Here is an 18,619-nt window from a genome sequence, read left to right on the forward strand (position 1 = left end):
TAGTCAGAGGTCCTACCGATAAAAGAAAATCGAAATTTTATTATCTGCTTCTCTCGCTCTTCCATATTCAGGCGATGGAGAGGCAGAGATAACGAAATTTCGTTTTTCTTTTTGCGGTAGGTCCTGTACCCGTACCACGAGTCACTGACAGTGCCAACACTGACATATACGCTAACGTCTAAGTAATTTACTTTCTATACATCTCGCTCGCACTAATCCGTCAGTACGAGCGAGATGCATATGAAGTAAGTTACGTAAGTGTATATGTCAATGTTGACACTGTCAGCTTAGTGACTCGTGGTAAGGGTACTGTTCTCGGTCTGTTGCGTTTGGGGTCCCGTTGTTTGACATAATTATTGAAAGTCATAATGTAATGATTGTCAGATTATCATTAGTCATAATTCTGAAACCGTTAATTTTTCAGGATTTACGTAATGTCATCCTATAGATAGGCTAGGTTTGTTTTATGGCAATCCTGAAAGGTTACGCGTTTCTGAGAAAAAACAAATTATGACTAATGAAAATGCCCAGGTAGCAAAATGTCGTAAAATGACGTCAGCGACGTCATAATGACGGCATTATTACGTCATTATGACGTCGCTGACGTCATTTGACGTCATTTTGCTACCTGGGTGTGGACAAACAATACATTATGACTTAAAACTTTATGGGAAACAATAGAGACCCGTTGCGTTTTTCACTAGAACAAAAAATATACTTTAATTTAATGAATGGTATTGTTTAATCTCGTCGTCATTGTTTATTCCTTTAGGTTGGTAAATATATGCGATATACTAGTATTCACTGTATAGTACATTTATGTTCATTGATGCATCATTTATGGCAAAGCCACAGAATAAGTAATAGTATTATAATACAGAACGGCCACGCACCGCCCCGCCCCGACTCGAATTACCTCGCCCCGCAACACCAGATTGACGGCCGTTTGCCGGCCGCTCAGTACTGTTTTTAAGCAATTTACACAATGACGCATGCCGCGTGTACAGACGTGCTGTTCACATATAGAAACGCAAGTGATTTTTGATGTATAGCGTGCGCCCTGTGGTGTGGCTATGCTACTAGTTTGGGAACCCATGGTGTACCCTGATATGCCACGGCATCAAAAAACTCAACCGTACCTTTTAACTTTGCCGTAGATGATGCATCAATATTTATAACATGACTACACATGTTACACATACATACACACTTACATTCGTACAAGTAAAAAATATAAATTGTCTACTATTTACAATTCGGCGGAGGACAGGTCAAGTCATATCTGAATAATGTTTAATTCTAATTACAATTATTTACCCCTTTTTATTAATGAAACGGCCTTTGCAAAAACTACATATAGTGTTTTTCAACTTTCAAACCTTAGATATACACTAAAAGGTGAATATTATAAGTCAAACTGAACAACTTTTACTATGGGAGCAAGCCCGAAATCGCAAAATTAGTGTCTTACCTACATTTTGTCTGATCAGTGATTTATATGGGATAACCAAATATTATTCTCATTCATAAGGCTCACGGCAGGCGTGGCTCACTCCGCAATTTCGTCGCGTCTCTACAAGTACACTAATTTAGGTGTCTAGCCATAGTAGTTGCCGCGCATCGCTACGGAACGGACGCCTGTTCACGCTTGCGCCATCTAGCGGTTTTGTTAGAGAGTGAATTTTCTGTACCTAGTACTATTATTTATTCTGTGCTCACGGTCCTACCTTCAGTACTTATTAAATTCGATGAAATGTAAATCATTTGTTGTATTTGTATTGTTAAATGTTGACCCTAACCAATATCAACTCTATTTCCTATAATATAGGTTCAAATTTCACTGGCAAATTTTAGGTTTGTTTCTTATGGCTAGGAAGATAGTGATCAGTATGACCTACACATTTGTGCCATTTTCAACCAAAAGGGTACTTATTGTCGCTTGTCAGAGGCGCTATATCCATATAGCTTCAATTAGAAATCATCCTTATCGACAAGCGACAATGTGGTACTTTTTGGTTGAAAACGTCACATTCACCTCACAGTTATGGCTAGGGATTGAAAAATCACCATGTCCGTTGCATCCATTCTACATAACAAAGAAAAAGGACGGGATAATTTAACTACATTTATACATCGCAGAGCCTTGCTTATTATATTTACAAGATAATAAACTTATCGCCAGCGAATAAAGAAAACAGAAAATAAACGAAGCCCATATTTTTCCTATATTCGGTCAAGGTTTTTACGGTTCCATGTTATAACTTATAATTCCAAATAGGTTATAGGCGTTCCAAAATTTAAGCGCTTATAATGTATAGTTGCTATTTAGTCGTGCCTATAGGCAAGCTAATATATTAAATCAAAATGACTTATAACTATAGTTGTAAGTAATATCGCGCATTTGCGCGCGTTTTTTTCTAAAGTAAATTAACAATCAAACGCGCGATAGTCTTACCTCGTATACGCCAGTTAAATAAGTTACTGCTAATAATGTAATAAATTAAAGCTACGAAGACACATGTAGACAGCAGCGAAAGTGCCGAATTTCACCTTTCTATACAAACGGAGTTTCGTTCTCATTTTAAAACTAAGTTTTGGATTATAGTAAAACTTTGCAAATACAATGATATAAGGTATATCTAGGTCTGAAATTTGTTTATATCTAGTATATAAAACAATCGAAATAGAGCAAAAACAAGTTTTGTATGAAAAACTTAAATTCGCTGTATTTTTTTTACTATGGTATCTGAAGCTACATAAACTAATTTCAGACCTAGATATATCTTATCCTATTGTAAGTACAAAGTTTCAGAGCAATCTAGCTAGTCGTTTTAAAATGAGAGCGTAACTACATGTATGGAGAACCTAGGTTGTCGGAGACCCTTAAAAATGAGAGCAAAATAGAATCGAATTTAAACTGTTGTGAGACATACTAACATTAAATAATTTTACGGTTTAGACTCACTTGTTTTAGTCACTCGCGCGACATGTTTCGGAGAGCCTAGGTCTCCTTTCTCAAGCACTAATAGTACCTACGCAATACACGGTCGTCGTGAACGCTGCTCGCACTATTAGTGTTTGAGAAAGGAGACCTAGGCTCTCCGAAACATGTCGCGCGAGTGACTAAAACATGTGAGTTTAAACCGTAAAATTATTTAAAGCAAATAGAATTTTTGTGGCGGCGGATTCGTGTCTCTTAAAAGAGTAGCGTCCGTTAACGACATTCTTATTGTGTAGATTATTTTGTGCTTATTCTTCTTAGATACTTTTGCTGCTATCTTTATGATTCAACAAAATATGGACGTTATGATGCTGTAATATTTGATATACAATTCATTTACCTAAAACTCTTTGTTCCGTACCCAAAGGTTAAAAACGGGAGCCTATTACTAAGACTCCTCTGTCCGTCTGTCTGTAACCAGGCCGTATCTCATGAACCGTAATAGCTATACAGTTAAAATTTTCAGATGATGTATTTCTGTTGCTGCTATAACAACAAATACTAAAGAGTACGGAACCCTCGGTCGCACTTGTCCAGTTGTTTTTCTTATTAAACACATCTGAACTATAAACATTAAAAGTTTAAGGTTAAGGTCAATACGGGTAAGTGTGGCATACGGGTAAGTGCGGGTCCTTACCTTATACTAAACTATGAGTCAGGGACCCGTCCACCCCTTCCCGGAAAAAAGCCTGAAAATGGGTTAGTCGTTTATCGAATAGCCCCAACGATTGGCTTTCTCTTTGAATTGCTTACCCGTTCATTTGACTTAGCTAGGAAGGGGTTTCCCTTTCAGAGATACCGCTAAAATGAAAGGGTATCCCCTTCCTAATTCAAAAAAATATGACGTCTATGCTGTCAACACGCTAGTCCTTCACTTGAAACATAAATAAGCAATATTTGATTCTATTTTTACAAAAAGAAAGTTGAAAATGGAATAAGCGTTATAATTTATAATCGATACCCCTTCAAGAGGTTAGCGCTTAAGGAACGGGTATCAGCTTACCCGTATTATGAAGCGCTTAAAAAGCCAAATGAAAGGGTTTTAGTAAGCAACGGGTTTGATGGTAAGCAAAGCCTTCCGAAATACCCCTTCGAAAACCTTCGAAAGGGATACCGGGCGGGTCCCTGCTATGAGTGAACTTTAGTATCACAGAATAAGTAATAATATTATCATACAGAACGGCCACGCACCGCCCCGCCCCGACTCAAATGCCCTCGCCCCGCTACACCAGATTGACGGCCGTTTGCCGGCTGTTCAGTACTATTTTTAAGCAACTTACTCACACTATGACGAGTGACGCGTGTGCCGTTCACACATAGAAACGCAAGTGATTTTTGATGTATAGCGTGTCCGCCCTGTGGTAGTATATATAGTAGATATTTTAGATTTTAGAATAGTATATCAAATACTGAACGACGAAGCCCTTACCTTATATAATAAAATATTGCAAAAACTCCCCAATGAATTGTCTATGAGTTACAGCACCACTTTGCTACGTTTTTTTTTGTCATTTATAAAGCATCTCTTTCTAACACATAAGGACAGAGAAGGATGCTTTGAGTGACGATTAACGCAACAAATCGCCGCTATACTTACTCAACCTCGTATCTGCAACACTCATTTGATGACAAAAACACCCGTATTCCGAATGAAAGAAAAGCGACATTTCCATCAAATTATTGTTGCAGATATGAGGTTGAGTAAGTATAGCGACGAAATGCTCACAATATTGGAAGCAAATAACTAAATTTTATATAAAAACCGACCAGTAAACTATTTTGAAAAAATATTTTATATACAACTTTTTATTACTTGCCCATTTACCGACCGGTTAATATATATTTAGATTCACATATTTAAAATAGTAAGACTAAATTAATCATAAAACTAAAACAATTATTATTTAGTTAATAATATTAAAAGAGCATTTTCACCACGTTTATATTTATGAACCACCTCTAATATTAGTTATAGGCTGGTCCACAAAGTACGAGCCGCCTCGCCAGGAAATTGCCGCGCGAGGCAACTTCGTCTGTGTAGACGTGCCTCGGCCGCATTAGGCTAAGCGTATGCTGAGACGTAAGCGACGCAGTTTACGCAGCGCAGATTTTGTAAAGTATAAAACGTCATGAACCCCTAGGCCACCCCGCCACGGCGGTGCCCGTCCGAATTTCTCGACTATATGCCATCTTAGTAAGACTAGGCGTCTTTCCTTAGGCGGTTCGAATCCGGCCTTCACCACTGGAGGGCTTCGTCACTTTTTCTTTAATATATGACATTTATTACAGTTTTTAATTTATATATAGTAGTGTGACTACTTAAAAAACACAAATCAAAATATTTAATAAAGTAATTTGATTTGTTCCCAAACTTGTTTATAAAACATCATTTAGCTACGCACAAAAATATGCTTTGCGTCTCAGCATACGCTTAGCCTTGCCTCGGGCGTGTCACGTCTCCAGCTCCACCGACCGAGCTGCTTCGCGCGGCAATTTCCTCGCGAGGCGGCTCGGTCTGTGTGGACCCGACTAATAAAGTATTCCTAATATAATAAGTAAATGAAGACATTAAATAACTGGCAGAATTAACCTTTAACTCTACAATACCCAAAAAAGTGAAAAACGTTTAGTTCTATACCTCGTTTTTTTAGCAGTAGAACAAAGCTAAACAATCTTGACGTGTATTTTTATTGAAAAAACTTTTGAAAAATAAGTCACGGCAAATATGCAACAATTATAAGTTTCACTAGACTTATATTGACCGATATAGACCGTGATTACCTTTTGTATTGTTTGTGAGCTCCCGATATACTTGCAAACAATACAAAAGGTAATCACGGTCTATATCCCGGTCAATATAAGTCTAGTGAAACTAACCGTGAATCATTCAAAACTCTTAATTATAAGTTTTATAAGATCATTTACATTATTTTGTTTTCATAAGTAATAGTTAATTTAACCAACTTAGCGGTTACACTCACGTGTTTTTAGTCACTCGCGCGACATGTTTCGGAGAGCCTAGGTCTCCATTTTCAAGCACTAACAGTGCCTAAGTGAGTAGCAGTCACGACGGATGGGCGTCACGTACGGGGGTACGTATGGTACGGGGGTATTTAAGTTAATGTCTCACAATAGTTTAAATTCGAAGTAATAGTTACATTAGTTACTGATTTTTAAAAGCGTTTTTCAATAAAAAGACACATCAAGATTTACTTTTTTACTAATGCTAAAAAACGAGGTATTAAATGAATAAGTAGAACAATATGGTACCTGTACGAGATTTGATTTAATACTTCTTATACTGAAATGTAGTGGTATAATTTATTTGACAATAAGCATTCGTTTGTGGGCCATTCTATTTGAAGTTCTATACTACACTTTTTTTCAAACATTTTCAATTTTATGTTATTTCTACTCTCAATAACGACTTTCGATAGGAGAAAAAAAGTGTCCCAAAATATCCTTACATTTTTATTTCCTTCCATAACGTTGTCTACGGAACGGACACCTGTTCGCGCTTGCGCCACCTAGCGGTAATATCTGTCGTAATAACGCGTTTTGTTAGAGAGTGAATGTTCTGTACCTAGTATTAATTATTCTGTTAGTGGGAAGGATAAAGCCCATTTTAAAGAGATTTTTTAACGTTCTACTTATATGGTTCAAGTTCATGTAACAGCATTCAGATAACACGTTTGGGTAATGTAGTAGGACAGCCGGCCTAGCCAAGGTGACAATCGCTATCGCGTCGATAACGAAACGCTTTGTGTCTCTCTATCACTCTTCCATATTAGTGCGACAGTGACAGTTGCGTTTCGATCGCTAAGGAGCGTTAGCGATTGGCGTATTGGCTACGGGGCCAGGTAAGAAAATTCGGAGGTAACGAAAAGCTGTTGATAATTCATACTGTAGCACAATTAGCTACAAAGACGTCTGTTTGCCTGAATAGAAGTTTGTAAGCAGGGACATAAGATATCTGCATGTGTCCTTACCACAAGTTTGACACTGACATATTCGCTAGCGACTGCGTAAACCAACTAACAATGCATCTCCCTCGTATCACAGAATAAGTATTATCATACAGAACGGCCACGCACCGCCCCGCCCCGATTTGAATGACCTCGCCCCGCGACAGCAGATTGACGGCCGTTTGCCGGCCGCTCAGTACTGTTTTTAAGCAACTTACTCACACTATGACGCATGAGACGTGTACAGACGTGCCGTTCACACATAGAAACGCAAGTGTTTTTTGATGTATAGCGTGTCCGCCCTGTGATAATGCTGTGATGCTGCAAACAGTTGACGTAGTCGCTAGCGTTTAAGGCCGCGTAACTCATGGTGAGGGTACTGAACACTTGAACAGCTAATTAACTGTATCTATACCTTTTGGCCATCGTCGTCGCTTTTACACGACAATGAGTACATATTAAATTGCGAAAAACTTGACTATTGCGTACGTAGCAGGTATTAAGAATTCCACATTTATACCAAAAGCTGCCTTATTACTTTTATATACACGGTGGCAAAAAAATAAGTGCATTCCCGTTGCCAGGGAGGTTTTTGGATATATACTGAGCCACTTTTACTATGGGACTAAGCCCGAAATCACGAAAAAAAATTTGGCTGTTTCATACACTTTGGCTGGTCCATTTTCTATGGCAAGGTTAATTTTTTTTTCGCGATTACGTGGTTGGTCCCATAGTGAAAGTTGCTCAGTATAATCCCAAAACTTCCCTGGCAACGGGAATACACTTATTTAATAGCCATCCTGTATAAAAATTGCTATAAGAACAAAACTATTAGATTAGGAAGCTATTAAATTAAGTATATTACATTAATTACATTTACTATATCGCCGCTATACTTACTCAACCTCGTATCTGCAACACTCATTTGATGACAAAAACACCCGTATTCCGAATGTAAGAAAAGCGACATTTCCACCAAATGATTGTTGCAGATATGAGGTTGAGTAAGTATTGCGACGATATATTAAAATTATCTGTTAACACACCTAAAACTCGCATCCCAGGTAGCAAAGTGACGTCAGCGACGTCATAATGACGTTATTATGAAGTCATAATGACGTCGCTGACGTCATAATGACGTCTAAATGCTACCTGGGATTCTAATCGTACATTTTATTAGAATCTTGTATCGTTATAGAACTTTTTCACATTTATATTATAATATTAAGGCGGTGGATTTCACGTGTCTATTTCGACACAGTACTGTGAGAAAGTACTATAATGTTTATTATTTAATAATAATTCTACTAAATTACAGTTTAACCATTACCCCTATAGGCGCGTAAACTACTGCAAAATGTGGTATTTTCTATAGAAAGGGACCTTTGTCGATGGCGCTTACGCCATTATAAACGATGCTCCGATATAAATACAATGCCGCGCGACGCTGTCCGGCGTAAGCGCCATCGACAATAAGGTCCCTTTTCATTGAAAATGCCCCAAATATTGAAACCGCAGTTTTGAACGCTGAAATAGATGGCGCTGTATCGCCCTAGACATTATGCGACAGCATAGAGAATTAAGTAAGGATATAGTCTAACTCCATACATCAGTTTTCTTTTCTTATCAAAACGCGGGTTATTTCGTAGTCGATATAGTCTAGTCGATTATCAGTACCGCTACTTGACACCAGATGTCACGAGTGTCGGTACTGACGAAAAAGGTATTGCTAAAACAATTTACAAACTAATATTAAAAGCAAGAGTTGAAAATAGAGTTTTGGTTAATCCGGTTATAATGTTAGCTGAAAATTGTTGAGCATTAGACTTTTCGTTCGTCGCGACATCTATTGTCAAATAGCAGTACTGATAAATTCGCTACTTGACGCTAGATGTCGACTACGAAAATAACCCGCGTTTTGGTAAGAAAACTGATGTATAGAGTTTGCACTCTATCCGCAATTATTTCTCTATGGCGGTAGGTATAGTCTGCATCTTCTCAAATGATTTTTGAGTCTAAGACCCTAATCTGTTAAACAAAAGCCATTGTTTCTTTTGCGCGAGCGGTCGGCCATTGTGTGCCATTGTTAGACACAATGGAACGCGCCGTAGCACGCTCTCAGTTTTAGTTATCTGTATAATCAAACGTTGTTACCTCATGATGAGATTACGACTATTAATATTTCGCAATCATTTACGCGTCTAGACATTCAGTTAAATACCGAATTGAACAGAGTAGGTATAATAAGGTGTATTAGGGTGATTCCCAAAATCGGGTAATCCCGAAAATTATTAAAAAATTACTAATTATTCCGTTGTAATAAGAGTCCCTTTTCGGAATACCAAAATACACCTTAATATTTTAATTTTAACATTATATTTGCTTAAATAAAAATATTTGTCAAATTAAATGAATTTTGTGAATTACAATACGCTTCGTTACTTTTTAAATATGTAACAAATCAGTTACTAATTTATTCCATGTTTATAAGGAGTTAGATTAATCGAATAAATCGTCAGATCAGGGGTCCGTTTCTCAAAAGCTTGTAGCTTGTAATACAAGTGGAAGTCCCTTTCTAACAAAAGCTGTCAAAAAGTGACATCCGCTTGTATTACAAGCTACAAACTTTTGAGAAACGGGCCCCTGATGGCGACTGTACACTTGTAAAGTTTTTTGTGATAGGGCCCAGCCAGGTGACTATCAAAGCTCACTGACTACGAACACATGTTCAGAGCAATAGTGAACAGTAAGTAATACAACAATTGATTTTTGTTCACTATTATTTGCCGTTACTGACTTTTGGTTCTCATCTAACTAAATATCAAAATAAATAACTGTTTGATTCATAATGATTTTTGGTATTATTGTAATATTTTTAAATGCAAAAATTATTCACAAAACTCATTATATCTGATATTTAGCGACAAAACAAATTTATGTACTTGACGTATAGTCAGAAATAACAAAAATGGCCGAGCATGTAAACTATAGAAAATATCCCCCAGTCTAATAAAAATGGATCAAAAACTGTAATTGATGTCATATATTAAAGAAAAAGTGACGAAGCCCTCCAGTCTTTTTCTTTAATATATGACATCAATTACAGTTTTTAATTTATATATAGTAGTGTGACTACTTAAAAAACACAAACCAAAATATTTAATAAAATAATTTGATTTCAAAAATGGATCACTTTTAAATATTGTCTCAAAATGACCAAATTAACTCAGAAATTATTTATTTCTTAAAAAAAAAATCTATGATACTTAAAATTTGGGTTAGTTTACATTGTCGACCATTTCTTTAAGAATATTCGATTAAAGAAAAAGGGTAAGAATAAGTACGGCGACTTTGACAGCCCAACTACAAGGCTGAACAGGCGACGTCTACTTTAGCTGTCAAATTCGAGGCACGATTCTTTCATTTATTTTACCCTCGTAACGCCCAATGTGCATCACAATGTACACCGTTTCAATCTAATTTGAACCTTTTAAATACTAAATAAAGTAGAATTTCTTTTGTTTCATTGTTTTCTAAAAAGGTTCAAATTTAAAGGGAAACTTTGTATGGTGGGTACATTACGAGGCTACTATTAATTAATAACTGAGATTTACTAAGCCCGACCTGAAGGGTTCTTTACGCTTTTCCTAAGTAGTTAGTATAGAATTGGCCCACCTTATAATAACAATATCTAGGTTTTTCCCAGATTTCGGCCCGGGCTCGCTGGCACCTTGTGGATCCTGTAAGAAAAGGAAACATTATACGAATGAAACAGAACTTACTCAGGGGTCCCCCGTCCCATATGTTGAAAAAGAGTAGAACTTACTCAGGGGTCCCCCGTCCCATATGTTGAAAAAGAGTAGAACTTACTCAGGGGTCCCCCGTCCCATATGTTGAAAAAGAGATGAACTTACTCAGGGGTCCCCCGTCCCATATGTTGAAAAAGAGATGAACTTACTCAGGGGTCCCCCGTCCCATATGTTGAAAAAGAGATGAACTTACTCAGGGGTCCCCCGTCCCATATGTTGAAAAAGAGATGAACTTACTCAGGGGTCCCCCGTCCCATATGTTGAAAAAGAGATGAACTTACTCAGGGGTCCCCCGTCCCATATGTTGAAAAAGAGATGAACTTACTCAGGGGTCCCCCGTCCCATATGTTGAAAAAGAGATGAACTTACTCAGAGGTCCCCCGTCCCATATGTTGAAAAAGAGATGAACTTACTCAGGGGTCCCCCGTCCCATATGTTGAAAAAGAGATGAACTTACTCAGGGGTCCCCCGTCCCATATGTTGAAAAAGAGATGAACTTACTCAGGGGTCCCCCGTCCCATATGTTGAAAAAGAGATGAACTTACTCAGGGGTCCCCCGTCCCATATGTTGAAAAAGAGATGAACTTACTCAGGGGTCCCCCGTCCCATATGTTGAAAAAGAGATGAACTTACTCAGGGGTCCCCCGTCCCATATGTTGAAAAAGAGATGAACTTACTCAGGGGTCCCCCGTCCCATATGTTGAAAAAGAGATGAACTTACTCAGAGGTCCCCCGTCCCATATGTTGAAAAAGAGATGAACTTACTCAGGGGTCCCCCGTCCCATATGTTGAAAAAGAGATGAACTTACTCAGGGGTCCCCCGTCCCATATGTTGAAAAAGAGATGAACTTACTCAGGGGTCCCCCGTCCCATATGTTGAAAAAGAGATGAACTTACTCAGGGGTCCCATTGACCCCGTCCCGTATGTAGAAGGCGGCGGCGCGCCGGCGCGGCGGCGCGGGGCCGCGGCCGAGCGACCACGAGGGGACGTCGTTCAGGACCGAGTGGATGGCTGACGATTGGGCGTCGGTGAAACTGCCTAGGAAGCTGAAAGTTTAAAAAAGTTTTATAATGAGAATATTTTATTTTACAGAATTTATCGATCCGAGCGGTCAGGTGCCCGTTTATCAAAAGCTTGTAGCTTGTAATACAAGTGGAAGTCCCTTTCTAACAAAAGCTGTCAAAAAGGGACTTCCACTTGTATTACAAGTTACAAGCTTTTGAAAAACGGGCCCCAGGGGCCTATTGCATAATAAAATACAAGCTAATAATTAGTAATTTTACATACAAAAAGGTGTATTTTTTTATAGACACCGCAGGTCCAACGCCAACAGAGCAACATAGACCTACGTGCATGTGCATAAAGTTCAATTTCAGTTTTGACAGCTGTGTTTGACACGGCGTCGAGAAGGTCAAACGTTGGTTTGGTATTTTACATAATATTCATTTGGCAGAATTTTCTAATATTATTGATAAATAAATTCTGCAAAGTAATATTATGCGATAAGCAGTATGCGAAAGATAATTCTGCCCAATTCTAAGTAATAATATTATGCAAAATGAAATTCTGCAAAGTAATATTATGCGATAAGCAATATGCGAAAGGTAATTCTGCCAATTCTAAGTAATAATATCATGCAAAACGAAATTCTGCAAAGTTATATTATGCGATAAGCAGTATGCGAAAGGTAATTCTGCCAATTCTAAGTAATAATATTATGCAAAAAGAAATTCTGCAAAGTAATATTATGCAATAAGCAGTATGCTATATAATTCTGCCAAATGACATTTCTGCCAAGTAACTGAAGTAACATTATGCAATACAAAAATATGTCAAAAAACTTTCTGCAACACCATAGGGAACCAGGTATATGCCATAAAATATGCTCAGAAGCTAGAAAAAAAATATAAAGTATTTTACATCATTTTTCTCGTAAGTTTACATACTGTGCATCACAAAAATAAAAATACATGGAATTAAAAGGGTCAAAAGATATGTGCAACTAACCGCATCTCCTTATAAGTCTCCGTCTCAGCAAACTCCAAAAAAAATTCCAACATCTTATCAGCGGCCGTCACCGGAATATCACCCTTACTGTCCCCTACTACTTTAGGATCCCTCTCCTTCTCTATCACACAATCCGTCTCAAACTTATTACTCAATTTCGGTTCATCGTCTTTCTTAATACTCTTTTTAATGCTTTTAAGAAAAGGGTTTTCGTCGTCTTCCATATCACCGTTGACTTTGTCATTTGTGTCATGGGTGACATTTTCGTCGTTAGTGACATTTTTGTCACTGTCTGTGTCGTCTTTGGATAAAAAGTCTTCGGGGGTGACGAGGTAGACATCTTCGGGGGCTTCTTTGTAGACACCTAGTTGGCTGAAAAGAATTGTAATATTATGGTACCGCATTTTTTGTTTAACCACCTAAGGCCACAAAAAAATAGAGGGATATTACTGCAATGTTCTGCCACCAGAGTGCAGCAGTAGCGTGTTTAGTAAACCATAGAGTAACTTATACATACTGTGCCTTTAACAGTTTTTTGACAAGTTTTCAGAGATAATAAAATATGACATTGCTGCATCAAGGCGGTTTCCCGGTATGGGCGGTTGCACAATGTAGATGTACTATTTAAATGAGTTAGAAAGCATTTTTGAAATTCAACTCCTTAAAATGGTTTAAGTTTTTTTACGACGTGTGTGTGTGTGTATAATTAAAGTAGTTACCGGTTATCTCCTTGAGCACACTCCAGCAAGTATTTATTATGCTTGTGTATGTCCCTGGCCAGTTCGTATTGGGCGGTGGATGTGAGGGCGTGTAGGACTTCGTCGTTGATCACCGAGTGCACTATGTTGGTGATGTAGCGCCGCTCGTGCTGGCGGAGCGACGTGTCGAAGAGGAGCTCCGTCTGAAATATTATAAAAACTGTATCTGTGTGTCTGCCTACTCGTAGATGGTCGGATGACTTTAAAAGGATAGGCGGAGTGGACTGGACCAGGAAAGCAAGAGACCGCGATACCTGGAGGCCTATGTCGGAGGACAAGCTGAAGTTGTCGATGGGAATTAAAAAATAGTAAATAGTAATATATATATATAATTGTAGAGAAAAATAAGGTATATTTTTAAGTAGATTGTTACAAAACTTCAGAAATACAGGCTATTTTTATTTTATTTATTTATTTATTTATCTGTGTGTCTGTATTTTTGTCTGTGCTCACGAAAAAAAAGTTCTTGCCAGGGGCGCCTTGCTCGGCGCCTTTTTGCCCGCGGAACATGTTGGTCTTACCTCCGTATCATCCTGCACTAACTCCAGTATATGCATCAGTATGTTGGTCTGGAAGGCGTCGCGCATGGTTGGGTTCTTTTTGCCGAGGGGCGCCTTGCTCGGCGCCTTCGCCTTCTTGCCCTCGGGACATGTTGGTCTTACCTCGGTATCATCCTGCACAAACTCCAGTATATGCATCAGTACGTTGGTCCGGAAGGCGTCGCGCATGGTTTGGTTCTTCTTGCCCGGGGGCGCCTTGCTCGGAGCCTTCGTCTTCTTGCCCGAGCGCGCCCCGGGGCCCGGGGATGGACGGAATGCCTGTTTAAAAAAAAAATAAGGACGTTCCATCGGTTTGCCGTTGTCACATTTCGCAAGAAATAACGGGAAAGATCATGCGCGCCAAGTGTCAATTTTGATCGAATTTTGTCGATTTTTATTTATTTTAAAAACTTGACCTTACAATATCGAAATTCGAAAGCTATCAAATTACTATTTAAGTGAAGATTGTTTTTTCTTCTTTTTTTGTTTATAGTATCACATAATAAATAACCAGTTAAAGGTTACTTTGGGAATTAATTGTATCGAGCGAAGTGTCATAATTCGTGTATCGGAAGCTATAGGTATGTTATTAAAGATAATATAGTCAAGAACTACATATATTTTTTCCACGTCTACGAATATCAACCCCTCTTAGAAAAACATGATCATATAAGGAGATTTTTCGCCTTCTGTCTCAGGGAACCGCCTGAATTAATTAAATATTTGTCACTCTTCGAAGGCCGCAAAAATATGTGACACGTTCTTATGGCTCTACATATAAGATCGTGAAGGTATTTTTGCGGCCTTGGTTGTGTATTGTGTAACATATTATTGCTTGTGACTGTACATTTTTGTGAGTTGGGCTTTAGCTGGGTAACTTAACACGCTCGCGGACGGTTAGTGATGTCATGTGTCATAGGCCAAAGGAAACAAAAACCGGACAAGTGCGAATCGTACTCGCCCACCGAGGGTTCCGTACTTTTTAGTATGTGTTGTTATTGCCGCAATAACAACAAATACTAAAAAGTACGGAACCCTCGGTGCGCGAGTCCGACTCGCACTTGGCCGGTTTCTTTTTACCCTTTGGGTACGGAACCTTAAAAACTACTATGCTATAGCATTCGCGTCTGCGAATGTGTTAAAATGAGTTTCTTAACAATACAGTAGCATTTTTGTTCCCTATCCAAGTATTTGTATTTGAAGCCTCAGGTTATTAACCCTTTGACTACCATGGTTATTTTATTTACCACTCCATAGTAAAGTTCTAATGCAATAAGGTTAATATTAAACAATAATCATACGCGATTGTGGACATATAGGTATAGCAGTGAAAGTGTTAAAACCCTACCAAGGCCTTACTCACAACACTAGTTGTATTCCTTCGGCTAATGACTAAATCCATACTAATATTATAAATGTGAAAGTCTGTCTGTCTGTGTGTTACCTCTTCACGCTTAAACCGCTGAACCGATTTAGTTGAAATTTGGCATAGAGATAGTTTGCGTCCCGGGGAAGGACATAGGATAGTTTTTATCCCGAAAATCATCCCTAAAGAGTGAAAAGGGGGGTGGAATAGAGATAATTAATGAATTGCCTGATAATTTGTGTGCGTATGCTCAAATTGAATGATTGCTATTAGACTTTCTCCAGGCGCTAAACTTACTCCAGCTGCTGTTACTTACGCAGACGAAGTCGCGGGCAAAAGCTAGTACTAAATAAAATAACTTTAGTATTTCAGGGTGGTATTTCAGAAACTTTTAGCGCGTTGTTTCATAAGCAACTATTGATGCTGTGTACTTACATGAATAGTTTTAGGTGTGATGGGCTCTGTGATGCCATCACCGGTCCTCCCGAGCGCTCCGCCCTGCCAACCCATCTTGTGCATCATGCTGCAATACATACAATAGTTAAAACAATGCTAAAGAAAATCCTGAAAAAAAAAAGAGGTAACATTGTCTGGAAGAGATTATTTTTGTAAGTACATATCATAAAACAAAGTCCCCTGCCGCGTCTGTCTGTCTGTATGTTCACGATAAACTCAAAAACTACTGAACGGATTTACATATGGTTTTCACTTTTCAATAGAGTAATTCTTGAGGAAGGTTTAGGTGTATAATTTGTAAAGGTTTTGTGTTAATTGGTTTACCCGTGCGAAGCGGGGGCGGGTCGCTAGTTAGTTGAATATATGACAAAAAGGCTTATTAATATTATACTGACCTCTCTGCCTTGCTGTTGTTAACCCTCGGAGCGGCAGGCTGGTTCTCCGGCGTGCACCTCTCGTCCTTTAGTATGTCGGCCACCGGAGCACCCTCCTTCACCCAGCTCTGCTTGGTCCAGTCGTAGCCCCACGGCTGGGGCAGTGGCAAATTAGGAGGCTCTATGGGACCATTGGTGTTTAAATGTCTGAAAGGACAATCCATGTTGTAATAAGTTCATGATAACTAATATGTAAAAGTTTGTCTATTTTAATCAATACTATTACAGTTATTTTAATACCAGATTTCAGGGACCGGCCCGCTATCCCTTATCGGGGTTTTATAAGGGTATTGCATAAGGCTTAACTCACCATACCCTTTGCCAGACGAAACCCTTTGTTTTGCTTTTAGAAACCCTTATATAAAGCTACCACATTTGAGTAATTGGTAGCCCAAATACTCTTACAAAACCCTTATCATCCGCTCACCAACACCTTGCATATTGCTTATAAGGGTTAGCCTTGTAAAGGGCTTCCCTTTTAGCATATAAGCGTGCTAATTTAAGTCGTCTACCTTGTTCATAAAGCACACATTACTTCGAATCCGGGCGATCGTCAGCGGCGATGGCGGCGTTCTTTGACTAGGCACGTATTTTCTTTCCTTTTCATACACTACCGTAGATATATACTAATCCTGTCTCTTTCACGCAAAGGGAAACCTTTATAAAAAGCACTTAAAGATAAGGGTAACCCTTATTAAGGGCTAGCCTTATTTTTGGTTAGCTTTTCGGTAAGTGTTAGTCAAAGGTAAGGGTATGAATGGGCTTGCAGTTCAAAAGGGAAAGTCTTTCAATGTGTTAGCCGTGTTTAAGTGTTGCCCATTGAAAGGGTTTTATCGCGGAAAGGGTTGTCCGGTCCCTGCCAGATTTTATTATTATTCACACTCAGTAAATGAATCAGCAAGTTTTTGTGATTATTTTGTATTGTCTATTAAAAAAAATTGTTTCACTGATTATGGGTTATTCTATCTATCTATCTATCTATGGCAAAAGTTGATTGTGCACAAATATTATCTTATCTACGTTCCATAAGCATTATTTATGAAGAATTCGTTTTTAAAATGTGTTTAATTGTTAATTTATTGTAAAAAACATGTAAAAATGTCATTATCCTCGCTTCTAAAACCATCTAAATGTAAAATATGTCATGACATCAAAACAAACGTACCCATCATCTTTCCCGAACAAGTCCGGGTCGCGATACAGCTCCTGCTTCGCGATCACCCGCTTGGCCTTCGGTGGTGCCTCCGGCGGCTTGTCAGGGGGCTCCGCGCTCCTTTCCTCATTCTCAGAACTCTCCGAGGCCACAGAATCTTCCAAAAGACACGGTACACGAAAGTTGTCGGTATCGTAGAATATCGAGCTCTGGAATAGGTTGTAGTGCGGATAATAATCCTGGGAACTGTGGGGCGATGGTTCCCAACAGTTTTCCATCACTGTTTACATAAGAAATAGGTAATTTGAACACAAAAATAACTCGAAGGTGGTTCAGTTTTAAGCACTCGGCGCGACTAAACGGATGAGATTTGAAGTGGAATATAGAAATAATAAATTTAATAAACTTATCATAGCTTTTAAGGTAGGTTTAATAGTGTTAAAGTGTGTTATTTTGAATTAATTTATTTATTTTTACTGCGACGACAACAACCTCAGAAAAATGTAAATGTCAGATTGACGGATGTGGCTATTGTTGCCAGGGTTAAAAAAATATTATAAAGGGTGGAGCGCTCGCAAATCTTGCTTTTGTGGCGTTTTTTGCAAGTCAGAAACATGACAATTCTTTTTTATTCGCCTTCTGGACAAGCTTAGTTCGCTCTAGACTACGCGGCGCGCCGCGATTCGCGCACGAGTGTGGAGGGCCCTTAAAACCTTAGGCCATACTGCCTTGCTTTCTGTAAGTCATCGTCTTGTGAAAAATATTATATAGTTGGTCAAGCGAATCTTATCAGTAGAAAAAGGCGGCAAATTAAAAAAATGTAAGCGCGAAGGGTTATCGTCCCATAGAATATTTGAATTTCGCGCCTGTTTCTACTGACAAGATTTGCTTGACCAACTATACTCGTTCTTGCCTTATTTCTAGAAGTTTATTTCATGCCTAAAGGTACTGAGGTCCTAATGCGAAAAATGAAATTTCTTTATCTGCCTCTTTTTTAGACCTGTACCGCTGGCTATATTTTGACCCCTAGGTTATAAAAATATTAAAGTCAATTCTGTTTTCGCTTATGAATACTTTGTTAAGATGTAAATCTTACATTTTGTTTTGTGTCATATATATAATTTGCTTTT

General features: G+C 38.5%; 1 protein-coding gene across 1 annotated transcript; it reads right to left on the reverse strand.

Moving 5' to 3' along the window:
• Nucleotides 1-10,327: 10,327 nt before the first annotated feature.
• LOC134752830 (uncharacterized) lies at nucleotides 10,328-18,082 on the reverse strand. Its single transcript, XM_063688589.1, has 8 exons — nucleotides 17,502-18,082; nucleotides 16,298-16,483; nucleotides 15,882-15,969; nucleotides 14,204-14,359; nucleotides 13,503-13,684; nucleotides 12,784-13,155; nucleotides 11,673-11,822; nucleotides 10,328-10,706 (listed from the first exon to the last, which is right to left on the reverse strand). Exons 1-8 carry the CDS (start codon nucleotides 17,765-17,767, stop codon nucleotides 10,658-10,660), a joined length of 1,449 nt encoding a protein of 482 aa, XP_063544659.1. The 5' UTR covers nucleotides 17,768-18,082; the 3' UTR covers nucleotides 10,328-10,657.
• Between the last annotated feature and the right edge of the window lie 537 nt (nucleotides 18,083-18,619).

The sequence above is a fragment of the Cydia strobilella genome, chromosome 25, assembly GCF_947568885.1.
Source record: "Cydia strobilella chromosome 25, ilCydStro3.1, whole genome shotgun sequence".
In the NCBI taxonomy this organism is placed as follows: Eukaryota; Metazoa; Arthropoda; class Insecta; order Lepidoptera; family Tortricidae; genus Cydia; species Cydia strobilella.

Excerpts from the sequence above, each read along its gene's own strand:
- LOC134752830 (XM_063688589.1), bottom strand. The coding sequence starts at position 17,767 with ATGGAAAACTGTTGGGAACCATCGCCCCACAGTTCCCAGGATTATTAT. Across the intron at positions 15,970-16,297 it reads AACAACAGCAAGGCAGAGAG|CATGATGCACAAGATGGGTT; the intron begins GTCAGTATAATA and ends TATGTATTGCAG. Across the intron at positions 13,156-13,502 it reads TGTGCTCAAGGAGATAACCG|CCAACTAGGTGTCTACAAAG; the intron begins GTAACTACTTTA and ends AATTCTTTTCAG.